Source organism: Chroicocephalus ridibundus, chromosome 1 (genome assembly GCF_963924245.1).
Source record: "Chroicocephalus ridibundus chromosome 1, bChrRid1.1, whole genome shotgun sequence".
Lineage (NCBI taxonomy): Eukaryota > Metazoa > Chordata > Aves > Charadriiformes > Laridae > Chroicocephalus > Chroicocephalus ridibundus.
Window position 1 is genome coordinate 129,702,984 of NC_086284.1, and position 20,511 is coordinate 129,723,494.

Sequence of the window (20,511 nt, forward strand, 5' to 3'; positions counted from 1 at the left end):
TTAAAATCTTCATGCATTTGGAAATGTCTTCATAGTCAATCTGGGCCATTTATTTCCTGAAATATCAACATTATTAAAAGCAAAGATGAACAAGAGTATGAGCCAATGTACCTTTGCTCTTGCTGTCTCTGTTTCTACTTCTGATGCTACCATAAACGACTCTGCTATGCAACACGTGCGGTTAGTTAACCTCCCAGGAGGTCAACATCTGGAGCAGGTTAGGGAGGAGATGGGGCAAGTGAGCCACAGTGGGTAGACGAAGAAGTGGAAGAGTGAGCAGGAAGAGTAATAACAGAACTGAGACATGGAGACAACTATGGCCAGTGATTGTAAGGGAATGAAAGTTGAGATCTATCTTTGACTATATCATGAGAAACAGAGAAGCAGAACAAACCAGTACCCACACAGTGCATTTTATTCCCTGTAGGCACTTGTAATGAAATTCCACATCATATTTGTGACTAATCTCCACCTCACACACAGGCAATCTGCTCCTATAGCTTTGCTTCGCACCACCTGACGATGGCTGTGTGCAGCATGTATCTCCTCCCAACTGGACTCGGCTTAGAAGCTTTCAGTGCATTTGGGGGAAGGGAGCAACAGCAGGACGGGCTTGCCAAAGAACTTTTCATCACACCACTTGAGGGTGCTCGCAGAAGTGCTGTCCAGGCTTTCCAACACAGAACAGGAACATTTTCAATTTCATTGTGGGTCATCATTTTCTGAGTTTCCTTGGATTCAGTGTCAGCTCCTTTCCTTGGATTCAGTTGTCAGCCGAGCTTCAGAAGTCAGCTCCACTTCCAGCTTTGCCGAAGCTAAGCCAGTTCCAGCTGCTGCAAAGGAATGGTATGGAACAGTTTCTGTTGTCTGTATCATGTAGAAGCATTGAGCTGGTCCGACTCCATACTACTTGCCAGGGAAAACAGGTACTCAATGCTGCTTATAAGCATCTGGATAGATGGGTAGGAACCACCCTGCAGTAGCAGATGGCATGCATGGAAAGGGCGAGCTGGTCCTAACTGGGGCAATGCAGGGTGGAACAGCATCTAGATGACCACCAAAGAGAGGATAGTTAAGAACATCTCCACATGAACCTGAAAGCATATTAATTCAAGGTGTAGTTACTGTTTTCCCAGGAGGACTTGTTAGTATTAGCACCATGTAAAATGCTATGGAATAGAGGCATAAAGGCATGCTGTGCCTAGCTGCGAGGCACTTCCAGGCAGATGAACGTTTAGCGCCTCGAATATATAAATACCCTTGTTATATAACAAGGTTTGAGTTATGTTTCTTACAGCCTTGGTGAAAATCGATCACAGCTCAGTCTCTCAGACAATATCATTGCAGAAGCGAAACGACTCTCTCAGACGGCTGCCAAACCTTCCCATGCATAAGCCCTAGTATTCACCCTTTTTATCCTTGGTTACTGCAGTCAGCAAGGAGGGCTGCTTTCAAGCCTTAACGTCTGCTCTGAAGAGCCCAGAAGGACTGCTGGAACCCAACAGTCCTTCCCCAAGCACAAGCCCTTTACCAGGCTCCCTCTGTGGCAGGTGACATTAACACTTCTCCATACAGTTGTTCAGAAAGGAATGTTTTTTCACAGACTATTCACTGACATATAGCTCCCACAGCTAATCCTAAAGTGCTTTCTAACACCATAAACTATACACGTTATAGAGATTAGAGCTGAACAAATATTTCACTATAAATCACTTATTCAATAAGTTTCGTATGCTTTTTTTTTCTATTTGTGAACTGTCTGCAAACTGAAAGCCAAATTCCCAGATTCATTCATTAGTCAAAATTGCCCATGAATTTCTCCTGCAGATAGTTTTTGCCCTGCAGGCCATTCATGGACAGTTTGTTATGAATAGCCTCAATTCAATGCTTGGTTGGTTTAGCTGCAGCAGTCATGTGGACGTGCCTCTGTTCTGAATGAAAATTCACTTTCGAATATGAACCAATATTCACAGTGAATTTCTCCCTCTGGTCACTCAGTCCTGGTAGGAATCAGCCAGTTCAATCTAACCGGGTGGGTTCAGCTGTCCACATCAGCACAACGGGCTGGAAAAGGAGCAAAGCGATGCCCAGTTGAAATTGTTCTGTGTAAAGGCAGGATGGGAACACTCCGCTGGACAGTTGTGAAGCGTCAGAGTTGATGTCCTCGCTCTTGCCTGAAGGGTGGCCACCAGACATAATTGGGAAGATATCTACATCTATAGTGCAGCATCTCCTTGTGTAGCACAAGGCTGTCTGTTTTGCTGTTACCCAAGAAAGATGGATGCTTTCTTCTTACTCAATATTCTCATAATGAAGTAACATGGGTGAGTTCTGAGTCAGCACCAGACCTTGCTCCCTCTTGCCAACCTGCTTTCCAGGGGGTTAATCCATTCAGCATGTTTCCAGGGTGTTTGTAAGCATCCTTCGTCTCTCTAGAGAAGAAAGTAGATGAAGTAGAACATAACGTTTTGTAAACAGCAGTTTGAAGTTTGAGTTACCATTCAACAAGCCTGCAGGCTTCTCTCGTCCTTTTATCTGTCTCCAGCAGATGTTCTTCACATCAGATCACTGTGTTACAGTCCCTGCTGCTGCCAGTACTGCCAAATCCAGCTGCTACTCACACAGGGGGCTCTGAGCAGCCACCGAGCTGCACCTGCTGGTCCTGCTTCTCATCAGCAGCACATCAGGGCAGCAGCACCCCGAAAATCTCGGGCAGGTAACAACAGGGGCTATGTGTGTCTCTCAGCACCACTGCTGTGCCCTTAGGAAGAGCTTTCACAGGCTGGTGCAACGTTGCTAATTGTAAGGCTTCTTTTCTTATTTCTGAAGCTCAAACTGCTCCATGTAGCTCTTTGATGGTGGAGAAGCAAATCCAAAGGCCTTCTCAGCCAGGTAGATACATCAGCAGCTAGGAGAGAATAGTAAATGTCCCCAGCTGGAGAAAATGTTGACTTTATGTTGAGAAACTCAAAGCCAGAAGAAACCAAACAAGGTGGTGGGGAGAGGGAGGAAAAAGAAAAAAATACCCAAACCCAGTAAACAAAAGCCAAACCTGAAAGCTTTTCATTTTATGATGAAAAATACTTCTATTCCTTCCCATGGAAAGCAGACATTTGCTGTGAAAATATGTCACAGAAATTTCATATGAACTTTTAACCACCTTTCTTTTTTTTGCCAGGCAGTTTTGAAGGAGGTCTAGTACAGGCTGAATAATAGTTACACATGTCTCCAAGCTACCATTTGAAAGGTATTTGTATTCTTTATACAAGAAAAGCCCTATTTGAGAGCCCTCAGAATGCATATGAGAAAAAAACTTCTCTAGGCACATATTACCTTGAGCTTTGACCATGAAACACGTTGAGCCTCAGCCTGTTCAAGACACTGCTGCCATTACCCTCTACAGCACCTTTTGCTCAAACCACCTCCAAGCCCTTTCTTCAACAGTTCTCCTTCCCCTTTACAGTCTGTTTGAAGCGTTTTGTCCTCACTTTGACAACTCAACTTCCACCCACTTCTCTGCACCTGTTTCTTCACTCAGCTTTCTAGTAGCACCTTTGCTGACACCTCTTGAGCAGTCAGTCTCTCACCTCTTCCAAAAACCTGTGACCAAAAATGCATCCCTGATCCCTTCTGTGAAGCCGTTTTTGCCAGCCTCCAAATCTCTTCCTCCATGAGATTTGGCTTTCCAAGGTCTTCTCTCAAACACCTGCAAGCAAATCCAGCATTCCTCTGCTCCTCCAAACACACGTACATTACTGAATAGGAAACTACAAAGGCACACATGAAATGTGCCCGCTCATTCATCTTACTGTCAGTCTTCTTGCCATCCTTCAGGAGAACAGACTCCAGACTCCTTGGAACAACCGCCGTGGCCTTTTTCTATCTTTAGAAGTTTCTACAACTTTTATCATGATAAGAAGCAAACAAACAGAAAAACAACAAAGAAAAAAAATAAGCAGTACTTCACCTAGGATGGAGATGAAACCCCTTTTGGTTTGCAGCAGCAGCTGTTAAACAGTGAACAGCAAAGATGCATCACAGCAGGGAAGAATGAGAGGGTAAATCCTATAGCTGGTTAAAACTACTTTAGTAGGAATTTATGGACATGAAATAATTTACCTTTCTAACTGTAAATTTTAATCAAATGTCATGGTTTTTACTTGCTGGGACACCTTGAGGGGGGTCATAGCTGTGATTCTTGTCAAAACCAAACAAACCAAACTAATCTGCAAACAAACAACATGTCATTTCTTAATAACTTGGAGGAAATTGTGCGCTTACCCCAAATCACGCTGCTTCCCTCTGTGTATTGCCTGCTGCCCACCCCCCCGTCCTCGTAGCAGCTCAGCACAGGCCCTCAGCCAGGCAGGCCCTTCTCCCCATGAAAGCGGGAGGGCGATGGACCCCAGCTAGAAGGGCATCTGCCACTCAGTTTCCTTCGCCCCCCCTTCCCAGGAAACCTAGAGGATTTTTCCTCTCCGACATTGGCCTTGGAAGACATGAAGGTTGCACCCATGAAGGGTGCCGGGTCCTTCCTACGCAGCAAATGAATGATTGCAAAGCTATTGTACTAGAAGGGGAGGGGAAAAAAGTGCATTGCTGGCAACTCTCTTCCTTGATTTTATTTTTCCCCTCCCACCCTTCCTTTGGAGCTATGTTAAACGATAAGAGTAGGGAGAGATTTAGCTTAAATTAGGTTTACAAATAGCCCAGTGAATAGGGAAATGAGATGCATATGCTGCATGTTAAAGTGTCACCGCCACGCAGCCCGATGCGACGGGGATTTGGAAAGAAGCCGGGTCCTGAAGATTAGGCGGAAAACACTGTCAGTCAGGAGCGTGCTGGAAGGTTTCTTGGAGCGCAGCTGCCGAAGCGCTTGATGCTGCTGCCCCCCGACGGTCCCTCCTCGTAAGCCGCCCGCCCGCACAGGCGGGCCGGCACCCCGGGCTGCCGCGGGGCGTCCAGCCCCGGCGCTGGGGGCTGCCTGACACCCCAGCCCGGACAGGGCAACCGGGGCCGTGCAGAGGTGGCCCTGGAAGAAACCGTCGTTTGCAGAGCTTTTAAGTGCAGTCATGCTCTGGAGGAAAAAAAAAGTCTATTAAAAATGACGACTCTGTGCTCTCTATTTATTCCCTGTCACCGAGATTTATTTTCTGTCCAAAGTTGTTGGGTTTTTTTTTCTTTTTCTTTTTTTTTTCTTTTCTTTTTTTTCCCCCCAGACTGCAGGCTCCATCTGGCAGCTGAACATCAAGCTCTGCTTTTGATACTTTGCAATAAGGGTCCATGCTGATAATTGAAGCTGCTTCCTTGACAGCCCCAGAGACCACAGCCCCTTGGTCCACAGGGTACCCACATGGAATAGTCTGTCCACATAGTATTGCAACTAGCTTCTCCCGAACACTGGCTCCTGCCAGCTCACCTCACACTCTTTGTCTACCAACAACACTCTGCACCACCTTACAAAGGCAACTAGTCTCCATGGCCAGCCTGACCTCCTTGCTAAGCCTGCTGGTAGGGAGGCCAGGAAAAGGTGCTGGTTGTTTTCGTTACTCCTTTTATTTACTGTCCTTGATGAATGACAGGTGACATGAAGGCTGTTTATATCTCCATTTACATTTCTCTAGAGAAGGGGTGGGGAAATTTGGATGTAGATTCTCTCATCATTTGGGACATCGGGGATTGTTCTCAGCATTCATACAGAAGCTCTGCACCTTGAAGGCAGGGCAAATACCAAGAGATAGGCAGCTGCCTATTACACAGAGCAACACTTCGACTGTGAGGATGAGCTGCCATCACCATTGATTTACAGAGGAGTGGACAAGACTAAGTTTCTTAAGAGAAAGTAGAATGAAACCATTGGGTGCCAATGAAATTGTTGGACTCTCCATCTTTACAACCTGCCAGCCAGCCTCCTGAGTTCCCTCAAACTCACTGGGGCTAATTGGGCCTCAACACAAAACTGGGAAAACTAGGAGAGCTGAAGGTAACTGGGAGGAGGCAGAAGATGGATGAACAGAGGAAGGAAGGGTGAGGGAAAGATCACGGAGAGGATGAGAAGCAATTAAAGAGGAGAAAGCCAGAGTGAGGAAAAGGAAACTGGACAAGAACTCACCTTCATGAACTGGGGACACAGGACTGAAGAGGGTAGGGGACAGGCAAAAAAAGGGGGAGAGAGTAGAAGAGAAGGAATAGCAGAGTCCACAGAGAGGGAACGGACCTGTCGGCAGTAGGAGAGGTGGGGAGGAGGCAAGGTGTGAGACAAGAGAAAAATCCTCTCTGAGGCAAACACCAAGGGAGGGAATGGATGGAAGGGGGGAAGAGATGGAGAAAGCCAGAGGGGCTTGGCTCTGAGAGCAGGAGGATGAGGGAGAAGCACACTGTACCTTTGGGACTTGGCTTGAAAAGATGGCTGCCTTGGGGATGAGGCCTATGAGGAGGGACAGCACAGAGGAAGACACAGCTGCCCCTGTCTGTGCTGTGCCTGCCACTGTGCAAAGGAATTGCATTCACTGTGAAGGCTCTCAATGACTTCTTCACAAACAGCTGTTTTCAGCAGCTCACCTCCAAGCACACTCTCTGATTGCAAGTAACCAACGTGCCGGGAAGCTGTTAATCCTGCAGCCATCCTGTCAGGAGCAGCCTGGGCAATAGAGCTGGTGCTTCTACCCAGTATCCTGAAAGAAAGCTGAACCACCGCACAATGCAGCACTGGCAAGGTTCTGACACCAGTTTACAGAGAAGAGTGGCCTTTGCATCGCTCTACAGAGCAGCAATGCTCCTTCAGTCAGCAGGGCAAGTCTTAAAAACCCACCTGCTTCTTCTCAAACCCAGTGGATGGTCTTTATTTCAAGGCCATGCAACATGGCAGCCAAAGCTCTCCATTTCCTATAAGGAGTACCAGAAACATGAAACCCATGGTTCCCTCTTTTTCTCCAATTAGCAAAAACAGGTTTGTCTTTCCATCCAGGTCTGAAGTTAGCTGGGAGTGATAAGACTGCTAGCCAGGTGTACGCTAACCACAGCTCTGCCTGGGGAGGTAATACACAGCTCTCTTAGCTTAGGGAACTCCCCTTGGATTGAGTTTGCTTGATGCTAGATAAAACCGGCCGCCACTTGGCTTTCCTGTCCATTGGACAAAGCCACCAGGTTTGCCAAAGGTGACTGGAACTGAATTAAATCCCTTCTTGCATCTCTTAAGAGCTAGTTTGAGTGTGGCTGGTCACCTTCTTCGAAGAGCTGCAGCCTCGACAGAGAGGAGTGAAGGAACTAGGCAGTCTTGAAAACACAGGTTAGCACCAAGGAAAATCCTAGTCTCTGGTTACAAGTAAATTAATGAGAAGTAGAGAGCTCTGTGTATTCCTAGCATACCCTCTCTGCAGCATCTGGCAAAATGAACACCCAGAGCTGGCAATGTGCATATGAAGAAATACGTAGATTATCCTTAAAAAATAAAATTCTTATAAGGCAGTCAGTCAGAACCAATATTGGAAGCATTCCCTTTTATCCTTGTGCCTAGGAAGACCACGGACTCTCTAAACAGAGATCTTTAAGAGCAAGTTAAACATCTTTCAGCAAGGGGCTAAATATAGTTGAACCTCTCAGGTTCGACCCTGTGGGTGTTCTGCAAGCACGTGCGTATGTGTATGCCTGTGTAGATTAGATTATTTTTTTGAAGTCATTCTCAAGCCTGTTCTTTATGATTGTACCAATTTTCCAGGCGGGAAACAAAAGTTTCAGAAAGACTGAAGCTAACCTTTTCACTCTCAGGCTCCTATGTTCAGATTTAGCCATGGGTCTGTCTCTGACATGCACTCCAAGTGTCCAGCTGTGGCTTGCCAGGATAGGCGTCTGCATCCCTGCTTACCTCAGGTCATGCAGCAAATCAATGACAAGCTGAGAGTGGAACCCAGGTCTGACTAGTACCCCAGCAGCACGTTTGCTGGAGCACAAGCACCCAATGTATTTGTCTTCATTTAGTGTGCTTTTTTCCTATACTCTTGAGTAATTTCCTTTCCTTCAAGGATATAAATCACATACCTACAAAGTAAAGAATTATTTAAAGAACATTTATATTTAAGCTCAAAAAGGAGTATGAATTTAACTCCCTAGTGGCTGAGATGTGACTGGCTGGTGAGTATAACTTGGCTTCACTATATGAAGATGTTTTATGGCTTCAATACCAGCTGGCCTGCAAACCAGCGTTCTGTGCACTGGGGTGCTGCTGTGGGTGAATACCCTTGCTGCAGGTTAACTCAACGCTGCCTTCATTCATTTCACTTAAATCGAACTACACTGCTCTCAGCCCCAAATGCAAACACGCACACATCAGGCTTTGCCCCACGTTAACTCCATCAGTTTAACAGCTCCATTTCATTGCATGCCACTCTCAGGTGGAGATCAGGTAACAGAGGTTTTTCTTTTACAAGGTAACACCACAAGCCACACCACAATTTCATTTTGTCCCTAATCCTATTGCTGCTAAAGACTGGGAGGGAAATGCAGGAGGGGAGCCATTCCCAGTGACTTCAATAGCCTTGAAGTGTTAAAGGTAACCTGTTAGTATGAAAAGGGGTGCTCTTCCTGTTTATTAAGTATAGCTTAGCAGCAGAAACACCACCAGAAGCTTTAAATGAACAACAAAAAGGACCTAAAAGAAAAGAATACATTGGGAAGAAGCATAGTGACCATTTTCTGAACAACCTAGCCCTGTTCTCTCCCATTACTGCCTTGTGTAGCAACTGCATTTGTGTGAGGGCTGTTTCCTTCCCTCTCTGCGTTCCTCTAACAAGCAATGGATTTGCAACAGCTCTGAAAGCAAGTCTAATGCTGAGACTTAGGTTTATGAGAACTGAACTATGATGCATTGCCATTATACCTACAAGACAGACAGTCACTGATAACTTGCAAAAACTTTTCTTTTTAAAAGAAAAGAAAACAAAGACCTGTGTCCCAAGAATCCTTTAAATCATTTAAAACTGGCAGAGACTGATTTGATCAATTTTCATGCAGACCTTGAACTCCATGCTCAGAAATATGACACAGCTGTCAGGCACTGCAGCTTCCCTCCCAGCCCGTGGACAAGGAACTTTGTGTCAGCTGAAAGAAAGGTTAGGCCTACTGTGTATCTGGTGTGTGCTGGGGGGGAGAGGGAGGCACAATGTTTATATTAAAGCCCAGCTGAAAGGCTACCAGAAGGGTCCCATGGGCTCTATTTTCTTGACTTGACTGACAAGAATAGAAATGAGAGTATGACACAGAAAACCTGATTAAAAGCTGCATTTCAAAGGCAAACAGTATTTGTCGAGCAACTGATCTTAGAACTGTGGTTGGGAATATTTCATAGACCAGTTTTTGGTAAACACAGATCTGGAACCAAGCTCTGATTTCTAATGCCCCAGGAACCCACTGCCTGGGGTTGGAGATGTCTCTGTGTAAAGCGAAAAGCTGTGGAGTCTTGGTCACATCCAAAATCTATTAGGGTCATGTTTTCTATTTCCCATCCACATATAGCTGAAAAGAAAATTGGGAGTTTTGCATATAATCACCTTTTACCTTTTGAACCAAAGCCTCAGCAGACTTGCCTGAGCAAGTGCTTTGCTCTCATACCTGAACCCAAACTCTAGATGTCCTTGACTTGCAACTAATCGGGGCCCATTACTGAGCATGGACATGGGCACTGGTTTCACAAAGTCACTGAAGCCTTGGATCCCCAGAGCTGGCTGGTGGCACATATGACTCAGTTTGCAATGGCTCTTCTGCTGGGTATGTTCCTAAGCTCTAAAGAATTGCTGTGGTGTGGAGGAGACAAAAATCCCAGCCAGGCAGCTCCTCTCAACCTCAACAGCAGTGTAGAAGAACAAATTTAAGTCAGTTGTAAGCCCATAAAAAAAAATCAGTTGCACTGGTGGACACAGTTAAATAAGGTAATAGCAGCTTTTTACACTATTTGTGGCCCATCTGTTCCCCAGACAGGCACATGCACCAGCCTATTCCCCATGCCTTTGAATCACAGAACATCAAAACACAGAGAGGAGCTGAGAAGCTAAAGGCAGGCCATGGTGAAAACCATTTGCTTCTGGGACACAGAGAAAGCACTCGAGCCTCCCCACCACAGCACAGCAGACACCACAGTACTGAGGGCAGGTCCTAAGTAGCAATCGTAGGATAAAAAAAAAGAAGAGGTGTTCATACTCAAGGCACAGAGCACTTTCTTTTTTGCAGGACCACAAGGGAAAGAAACCAACCTACGAGCTAGAAAGGAGGTGAAGCCTGGTGCAGACAAGCTGAGCAAATGAACGGGAGCCGATGTAGTTCTCCATCCCTCCAGAGGATGTCACCGTAGAGCCACCAAAAAAGGCGAGCTTTGTGACCCAAATCTGGAGAGCGCGTGAATAAATGCCTTGTGTTCAGCCACTCTTTGGACAATAGCTCTAAACCTCCCTATGTACTTTCCCAGAAGTAACCATCTTTCCCTAGGCCAGCGTGCAACTTGTGGAAGGACAGGAGGAACCGCAAAACCCATCGTGATCTGAGAGATGTGCAACAGGTTAACCTGAAAAATAACTGGGATGTGTGCTCTATGTGACTGGGCTGAGTAAAGACATGGGGTGTTCACACGCTTTGCAGTTGTACTGGTGTCCCTGAGCATGGATGGGTGCATGGAGGATGCATTCGCACAAAAGGAAGATGAGCTAAGGAAACTGTGAACATGGAGATTATGTTCATGGATATAAGGAACAGACTGTCTTCTGCAGACATTGAGCAAGTGCACCCAGGAAAGAGCTGTTGGGGGGTCTATGTGCTTGATCACCCTGTTCACTAATTTCTGCGGTTTGTGCTGCAAAAAGGCAGTCTTTGGTTTTGTCCCAACAGCAAACCACAGTCAAGAGGAAGAAGCACCAATGATGTTTTAGCATACTTCTGTAATAGTTTCTATCCCTAATGATGCATCTTAATTTTGAGAGTCTAATGCCACAACAGCTCCTCTTCTGAGCTAATTCTACCCTCTGCTGCTTTTGGTCCTTCATGTGAGACACAGAAGCATACATGCCTTTGCCATGAGCCTCAGTCTAAGAAGACAGCAGAGGATCATGAGTGGAAATGACATACCAGCGATGCAGAGCACTATAAAAGAGTCTCTAGGCTACTGTGCAACCTTAGAAGCTGCCCCAGACTAAGGTATTGCTGCTGCAACCCAAATCATGCACCTTTTCCCCGCCTCAAATGTCCACCTGGACAATGACCTGGTGATCGTTATATTTAGCTTAACGAAGTGTCTTGAGACCCTTCAAGAAAAATAACTACCTGAAAGAAATTCTGCAGTTACTGATAGTATTCAGGAAGCTGGAAGACTAGCTAAGTAGCTCAGCCCCTGTACAAAACAGTGGGTTTAAATACAAGCAAGTTAAACTACAGAGCCTCTGGGCTTTACTGTATCAGGTCCCTTAGCCAATGCTTCTCTGTGTGCATGCGCCACACCGGTTTTCCCATTAAAGCGTATCAACTGGAAGCAAGTCATCATCCCTTCCCAAGTATGATTTAATAAGTCCAAATCCAGGAGCTGACCCTGCATCCGCTGCTAAAGAATCACTTGCCAGCCAGCCATGCAAGCTGGGTCTTAATCTCATCTCTTCTTTGCTGCTATTTATTTCAGGGGTTGGTTTTCTTTGTTTGTGTTTGGTTTTTTTTTATACGGATAGATTAAATTTCCTGCCAACCCACTTTCTCATTCAAACGTGTTACAGGGGAAGTGGGGGAAAGGAGGAAATCAGGAACAAATGACCAGCAGAAAATGGCATTAGAAGGCTTAGCGAAGAGTCTGATCCTTAGCCATGTGCACTGTCCCATTCCTACATACCAGCAGTGCTCTCTAAAGGAAGGGAGCATCTACCACAGGAAAAGGAAAATTAGTTTTTAAGCTCATGCTGTCTACGCAAACTCATCAAAGAATATATGCCAGAGCCCTAGAGTTGGGAAGTCCCAAGACTACCAAGTTTCTCCTCCCCAAAAACCTGTGTTCACCAATCCATGCCCAAAGCTCTTGGTATTACCTCCCCCTCCCCCGCCATGGCTGTGTAGGTGACCTAACGAAACCTTTCTTTGCGCTGCCTGCCAGCTGACAACATGAGCTCTGGGGTAGAGCCAGGCTCAGGAAATGCCTTATGCGTGTCCTCCCTTGATTAGGAGGTCACAGACCTGGTAATTCTTGGTAACATCCTCCTGGCACTTGCAACGTGCAGAAGCAGACGTGGAAGAAAGGATGAAAAAAGAGCCATAGCCTTTCACTCTCCCTGCTTTAAGATTTGCCGTGTCCCTGATGTTCACCTACTGCCCACCTGAGGAAACACATAGCTCAGTAACACTGAATTCCCTTTCTCAACACCCATATTCCTGATCCTTATCAGCATGTCTTGCCTTACTCGCAAGAGTAGAGCTGTAACAAGGGAACAGTGGGGGAACTCCTGCTTTGCTGGCATCAGCAAAACAAGCTGCAGGCAGGATGGCCAGCAGCACTTGGAAAAAGCACAGGGAGAAGGGCAACTCAGTCATCAAGGTACCTCACAAGAGCTCTGCTCCAGGCCTCCCTTTAACAGAGGCCATACGAGTTAATAAGAGACCCAGTTGGGTTTGCTCTGAAGTCAACATGTGAAAGGGATCTGCTTCCTCTGTTTTCCCTGCCCTCTGTCTTAGAAATGTTCAAGACCCTCTTAACAGAATCTGCTGAACCATTTTGGGTACACTTGGTGTTGGGACACATACGCGCAGTCTCATCCACTTGCTCGCAAACCAGCAGCACCATGGCTGGGAAGATTCCAGTTAGAGTGCAGGCACAGAAAGGCACTTGCTAAAGGCACTTGCTAAAGGCACTTAAAAAAGCAGATGAAGCTGGGATGCAAAATGTTGCTTCCAACAGAAATCTAGTAACCTGCAGAAACTTAGCAATGTGCTTGATGAAACCAGAATTTTATCATGAACACTCCTCCAATATCTTTCCTTTTGGTGGAGGGAGGGGATCAAAAAGTTTCAGTTTGATTTCCTCTGACCAGTACCAAATCAATCACCCAGTTACCTCAGTCCTGGGTGTCATTTGAGGTTACTCTGATTTGAGGTACTCTTCATGAAGACCTAAACCATGACACGAGGAGGACTCATCTCCTGAGCATCCCAGGTCCTCATGGGGAAGCCAGGCAGTCTTGGACAGGACACCATCTGGTAGGCTGGCTTCTGCTGGAAACTTATTTGTGTTCTGGCAAGACTTTGTTGAAGTGCATGCATCTGAGTAATTTTATTTTTTTTTAGTTCAGATGAATCAGCAGATCCAAGTCCAAAAGCTCTGTAAGTTAAAAAAACTTCTGGCAATCTACAGACTAAATTTCCTGAATGTTTTAAATTGAGGTCTCATCTACACCAACCTCTAAAAAGATGCCCAGTGCTAAAGCATAAAGCATGCTCTCATGGTTCTTTCTCTGTCTCAACACTCAAATGTACCCTTGTGATAGAACAAGTTTCCTTATGATATTCTTTGGTGGAAGGTGATATAACCAACAGGTACTGACATTTATAGTAACATCCGTGGCACCCACTGTGATGGGCAGTCTTTATTGCGCAGCTGGGATTGAAGGCTGTCAGCAAACTCATGCATTTCAGTAGCGACTTACACTTACAACTATAATAGCTTGAACCTTTGTTTGCTTTTTAATGATAAATAGTCACTCTGGAGCACTATCAAGTCATCTAACTGGCATTATTTTTGGCCAGATATTTGTACGGCAGCAATGCCTCACTAGATACAATTTACAGGCTAAAACTCCAGCATACTGGTTGCTGCACAAACCTTGTAAACTCTCCTGTATCTTAGGAAATTCTGCTCTAGATCAATAGACAGAGACGCGCAGAAGAATGATGTAAGGGGGAAGCCGGTGGCGAGGAATGGATAGTACAGCAGAATACTGACAGGGCTATCATGGGAATAAAATGCAAAGATACTATTAATGTCACATCAAGGTTGCGCAATCAAAAGATGAAAAATGCAAACATTAGGATTCCTACAGCAACTTCCACAAAATGGCAATGCAGTCATCTCATTTACTGTAAGGTCTATAGCTGAGAATACATTTACAGGAGCATTTTAAACTAGGCGTTGAAAAATACCAAGGAATGAGAACACGATGCATGTACAGCAGGGCTGAATTACCACTGCTGCTGGATCTGTAGGTTTCTGGGTTTAATAATCATTCTCAGAATATCTGGGGGATTCTGGAGAAGAAGCAGGGAAAATGAAACATGGAGAGAAAAATGCAAAATCTTTGGCAAAAGATCAGGCTGCCCTAACTAATAATAACCTTCTGCTAGCAGCTGTTGATACGGACTAAGAAGTGTTGCTTCCCAGTCCCCTTATGCTGTGGAAATGTGAATGCTCAGACACTGAAATTTCCCATGCTCCGTCTATGGAGATGAGCATTTCCGTTAACTTCCTGACACTTTCCCCCATCAAACTTATTCAGAAGCAAGAAAGTCAGTGAGGACCTTCCTGGTGACTGCCTTAGATTTTAGATCTGGGTTGAACATGCCGTGTTTCAGACTGGAAAACCAACACATGAGCAAAGTCAGGCAATTTTTAAAAACATTTTCCCACGTAACTCAAAGCAGCAAAGGATCTCCCCCATGAAACAACAGAAAATAAAACTCACCTTTGTCTAGAGAAGTAGAGACCTTGCAAGCCTGGGAAATTGTACCTTCAAGGGCAATGTGTCAGACTATTATGAATGAGAAAAACAAGGCTATAGTACCAGGGTTCACTACCAAGCTGGCTGGCCTAATAACGTGCAGGTCCTGGTTGCACGGTCGCTGCTTATTGCCAGTCATACCAAGGATGAGTATTAATGGCCAAATTCATTATAGTTACAGAATTAGGCAAGGGAGGGGAAGAAAGCAGCAGCAGGCAGTAAGAAGTCCTTTTTTTATATGAATAAAGTTTTATTGAATTTTAGACAATTAGAAAGAACAAAGAAAGAGGAGCAAACAGTCTCATGGAGGGTAGGAACCAGAAGAGCTTTCCCAGTAGAGGAGAGGGCCTGCTGAGGGCAGTGTTCCTGTAAATGTCACACAGGGGTTGTTACAAAAGCAGAGAAAACGTGTCTGGGCTTTTCTTTGATTGCTTTTTTCTTTTCCTTCCACATTAGGGTTTCTAAAGCCACTCTTCTTCCCCCTGTCAATCCTACCACCCAGTAGCAAAGTGAGCAGACAGGCGGGAAAGAGGACTGCTCCGGTGAAACGTGTGTGCACAGACTCACAGAGCAGCCACCTGCCTGCACCACCATGGGGCTTTGCACCCATTCTGGATGGAGTTGTGTAGGAGGGGGAAAGAAAGGACGGTTGGATTTGTTTTTCTCTTTTGTTTTTTCTTCTTTTTTTTCAATTTAAGCAAAGAAGGCACAAAATCTCAGCCAAGCTTCAAACCTAGTGCTGCCTGGGAGCCCCCAACCTCCCGAAAAGCCAGTGTGTCCACGTGGGAACCCAGCCCTCACCTCTCCTCCCTCTTCCTCAGAGTATGTGCTTGCATTTGAAAGGTACCGCTCAGGCAGAAGGCCCTGCCCAAGACTTGCGCACCGCTAGAGAAAGTAAAGCCGTGCCGGAACAAGGAAAGTGGGGATGAGGAAGAGTCTGTTGGTTTAAACAGACCCTTTTACCAAAGTGAAAGCTACGGAAAGTCACCTGTGACTCCCTACATTGTTTTTCCAAAAGCGGACCTGGGAGGGCTCTGGTGCTTTTGGAGGTGACCACTGCCTTTACGTGTGCAAGGGTTGTTTTTATGCAGGAGGGCTGAGATACCCATCCAGGCATGGCCCCTTCGAGCCAGTGCTCTCTAGAAGGGTGAGTACCAGCCCTCAGTCCAGCCCTCCAAATGGCACCAGGTTCCTTGAGCAGTTTCAACTCTTGGCTTTGATTAAGGCTATTTAGTTGCTATAGAAAAAGGATAGGTGCCAGGCACAACCACCTCCCTGGCTGCGAGGAGATGGCAGAGCCACTGGCAGATGCCACCAGTACCCAGCCCCAGGACATTGTGGGAAGTAGAGGAGGCAGAGAGATAGCATATGGGCTTCCACAGGGTTACCCCCTCCATTAAGCCCCTGCTTTCACTCTTTCTAAGGAAAGGGATTTGGAAATGAATCCTGCCAGCCTCAGCGTTTGGAAAGTCTCTGTGCGTGGGAGAGCAGGAATGAAAACTGCGATGCCTCCCTGTGAGGGACCCAAGCACAACATGTGCCCTGACATGCCGGCCAGACATGGACAGCCCCATGAGGAAAACCCACCATGCAAACACCAAAGCTGTGGGGTTTGAAGCCGCTTGCCCCAAACCAGAGCAGCCCATGGGCAGCAGACGCCTCTGGACCTGCCTGCTTCTCTGCCATGCCACACTGCTCCTCTCTGCCTCCTGAATAAACCCGGCAACGCCTGAAGTAAAAAAAAGCCATGAGCCCTACAGCAGCAGCAGCGACAGCAGTGACGCACCCTCGTCCTCCATGGAGTGTCTGAGGAAAAGATGCTCAGACAGCTGCGCCCTCCACAGCCACAAGCAGGCAGCGTACTGAGCTAGTGCAGGAAAAAACCCCAGTCTGAGGAGAACCTGTGTGTGTCTGTGTGTTTGTGTGCGTGTTGGGATGGGGGAAGAACAGCAAAAACCAAAGACAAACACTCCCCAGTCCGCGCCCTTGCCCAGCCGCCCCCTTGGCCGGGCTGGTGGCTGTGCCTCCATCACTCCGCTCCAGCCTGGCCCGTGCCTCCTCACACCCACACACCCTCCCTTGTCCGGCAGCGGGGCCAGGGCTGTGGGGAGGGGGCCAGGGCCGCCACGCTGAGGCACACCCTGCCTCAGCACTCCTCCCTGCTTAGCCCTCCCTGCCCCAACGCAGGCTGTCGTCCTCTTGGAAATAAAACAGCAACAACAACGGAAAAAAAATTAATATATATATATCTCCCCAAACCTCCCTGAAAGACCCAAATGGATGGAATCAATCCCAAACAAAACCAACGGGAAACAAAAGCAAAAGTCCCCCCGAGGTCAGGGCTGGGTGCACGTCCCGTCCGGGGCTCAGCAGCCGGGGAGCATGTCCCCACCTCCCTGCTCCTCCGGCCTTGGCACATCTGCGGCGTCCACCGGCACAAGGAGCCCCAACAGCCAGGGGTATGCGGCATGGCCAGGGCTGTTCCCCTGTCTGGCAGCAGCCTTGGGAGGGCAGGGCAGGGGGGAGAGGTGAGTGTGTGTCCCCCCGCCGCCTCGCCACCTTTCAGGAAGGAGTAGGGTCTCTTCGCCCCAAGGGGTACAAGAGGCCCTTTGCTCGGCTCTTGGCTGCCAGCACGGCCCTACACAAGGGAGCCAGCCCGGCTCTGGGCAGGCACCATGACAGGGACAGCCCCGATCCGCTCCAGCGTGGCCTGGCTGACGGCATAGGAGCGGGTGTGCGGCGGCCGTGGTTTCCTGCTGACTGAGCCATTGCTCCGGATCACCTCCTGAGGGGACGGCGCTGTGCTGGCCGTCACCACCAGCGTCTTAGGGGGAGCCGGGGACGGGTGGCCACCATTGGCATAGACAGGGCGGGTGCTTGTGCTCCCTGAACGGGAGAAGGGGGGCTGGTGGGCATCGTTGCTGTTGCTGAAGCGGGTGAAGGAGTCTGTGGCATGGTTGGCTTTGGGGTCATTCCAGTAGCGGCTGTTGTAGGTGTTGGAGGAGGTGAGGGTGTCGTTCTCTGACGAGGACGCGTCGGCATGGAATGTCTTTGCAGCGGAGGAGCATTTGGGCGGCAGGTCATCCTCCCTGGGAAGGAGAGTGTGTGAGGGCACATGGAGGATGCTGTCCCACTTGCCCAACACCACCATTCCCCCCTGCCACCCCCTGCTGGGGTCAACGCCATCGATTCAAGGTGAAGGACAGCACCAACGTGAACCAGCATTGCTACTTGGCTCTTTGTTCCTCTCTCTTTGCAGGACCCACCTCTGTGCACATTATTTGCTCCGTGTGCCTACGACTGAGGCAAACGACCCACTCTCATTGTCTAGGGGGGCAAAACCAGTGGTTGTCACAGCCACTGGTACTTTGCAGGCAGTCAGTATGACTGTACAACCAACAAAGCTGATCCTCAGGGCACATGCAGGAAGCTACCAGAGGGAAATACTGTGGCTGTAACAGCAGAGAAGATCACAGTTGTATTTCTAGAGCTTTTCAGCCGTCACTGTCTGGTATCATGGGTCAGGGTCCCCATCATGCCACTCTTCTACAGAGCTAACAACACCAAGTCAAAGCTCTCAATAAAGGCAATACTGAAAACAAAATCTGTCGTTACCGTTCTTCATTTGCTCCCTCCATTTTTTGGACATATGTGGACATCTTCCCCTGGCCCAGGGGAACACAACCAGAATTAGCAAGAGTGAGATTTCTGATTGCCTTCCTGCCAGCCGCTGCTTTTGCTGGGCAATCAGAGGTCCCCTGCCACCAGCTTTCCCCTACGCTTACCTTATCTCATTGGGAATCTCCTCCTCTTCTTCTTCTTTGTGTTTATTTTTCCAGTAAAACAGTGCCACAGCCACCAACACAATGCAAACAACAAGCACAACGGCACCTGTGGCCACTGCTCCTGCAATCAGGCCGATACTCCGGGGGTGGGCTGTGGGGACAATTGAACAGAGAATGGAGAAGAAATCAGGGCTGAGCTGTGGCTGTCCATAAGCATTTGAAGCTACCATGGCTTAGGAGGGGGAAAGACAACATCCCCATTCCAGGGCACAACGATCTTCTGATAGAGAGGCACATGTGGCTCACAGCAAACATGGTTACACACTTAACTGTCACAAGACAGAAGCAGGTGGCCAAGCCTCTCTTGGCAAAATACTTACGCGCAATGACTTGCAGGTCCAGAAGGCAAGTGCTGGTTCCAATGGCATTTGAAGCCACACATTGGTAAAGACCTGAGGACACAGTGCTGATATTTCGGAGAGTGACAGTGCCCTGGACTTGGTCTAGTCAGAGAGAAAAGAAGGATTTAAATCCCTCCCCCCTCTTGAGGAAAACCATGAAAAGGCAAAGCCAACAAATAGAGAATTTTGGTGAGACTCTCTTAAGAGAGAAATAAATTAGGAAATAACCTTGAGAGGGAAGCATTTTGCACGCACACACACCTACAAGATTAGGTCTTAAGGAGATTACACTATATGTTTCTTTTTCTTCTTATAGATTAATTTCTGCAAATGAAAGCTTGGGAATCTCAGCATTGTGTGAGAAAAGGGAGGAAAGAAGAGAGGTGTTATAGCCAGATCTACCCGCTAAATTCAATCCTGACCTGCAGAACCCCTGCTCTCCCATCCCTGGGCTCTCCACCCCCTGCTCTGACAATTTTCCTCATTTCCGAATTATGTAAAACTAAAAGGCAGCAAGATAAAGGGCAAAAGTACAGTTATCACTACTTGGTCAGGACACCTAGGCTAAGAAATCTTATGGCTGGAACTCAGGGTTGGGCATACCCAGTCTGATCAGAGCCTTGCTTTTACACGCATCTAAAAGGCAGCTCTGGCAGTAACTTATTGGAGAACAGTGACCTCAGTTTGAGAACCTTGCAGTATTTTCCTGGGGTGATTCTACCTCCCTTCTCCCAGTTTCCAATCTATGAGCCTTTCATTTGGTTTAAAACCCAGGTGAGTTGGCAGCTGAAATCTCCAGCCATGTGCCAACATCTGGCAAATATGTTCTCCCTCTTCCATTCAAACAGACCCGTGTTCTTCAATGGGCAACATGTTTCTGTACCAAAAAAACCATGAAAATTTAGGTGGCCACTGGAGGGTACCTAGTACACCATGGGCTCTAGGAATCTTCGTTCCAATAAAGTGACCATGCAAGTGGTGGCAGACACTCAGCAAGACATGCCACCTCTGGTGGCTCAGACAAAGGAAAGCCCAGGCTGTTACCTGGGAAGTAAGAGGATAATCAACAGAACGAGCACCTTGTGTGGCAGTTGGGGGCAACTTGGGAACATTGTCCAGTTTCTCCCAGAGGTATGTTGGCCGGGGGATGCCTTCTTCCGAGCTGCAGGTCAGTGTGATATCGCTGCCCACGTCCAGGGACCCCTGGATTCTGCAAAGCGGGGCAGAAGGAGGAACTGCGAGAGAAGAGGGGAAGGTGACAGCAGATCAGGAAATATGACCAAACAGTGGAGTGCAAGCTCTTTCTGGACATGTGCTGTTGGGGAAAGCAAGGACACTGGCATGAGCTGACAAGGGGACAAAAGGGAGGAAGCAGACAAGAACCCATTAAGGTTTGGGGGGTGACAATTCACAAAGATTCCTGACCCACCAGCCCATCAAGGTTACAGACTACTGCTGACTTTCACAGTACCCAGATCCCTTAGATCCCTCCCTAGAGAAAAAGAAAGTGAACATTTCTGTCTTTGAGACAGCAAAGGTGGTGAGAGCCAATAGACCTGCAGACAGAATTTGCTGTGTTTGGGTTTTTTTTTTTTCCGT

The 20,511-nt window shown here is 47.4% G+C and overlaps 1 protein-coding gene across 4 annotated transcripts in view; it reads right to left on the reverse strand.

Moving 5' to 3' along the window:
- Window positions 1-14,984: 14,984 nt before the first annotated feature.
- Window positions 14,985-20,511, reverse strand: part of IGSF11 (immunoglobulin superfamily member 11) — a 110,006-nt gene continuing 104,479 nt past the window's right edge. For all 4 annotated transcript variants that reach the window (XM_063351451.1, XM_063351468.1, XM_063351459.1 and 1 more), the window contains 4 exons: window positions 19,992-20,147; window positions 18,892-19,014; window positions 18,512-18,662; window positions 14,985-17,815 (listed from right to left, as the gene is read on the reverse strand). In XM_063351451.1, the coding sequence (XP_063207521.1) occupies window positions 17,365-17,815; window positions 18,512-18,662; window positions 18,892-19,014; window positions 19,992-20,147 (881 nt within the window). In that variant the 3' untranslated portion in view covers window positions 14,985-17,364. The remainder of the gene's footprint in view (window positions 17,816-18,511; window positions 18,663-18,891; window positions 19,015-19,991; window positions 20,148-20,511) is intronic.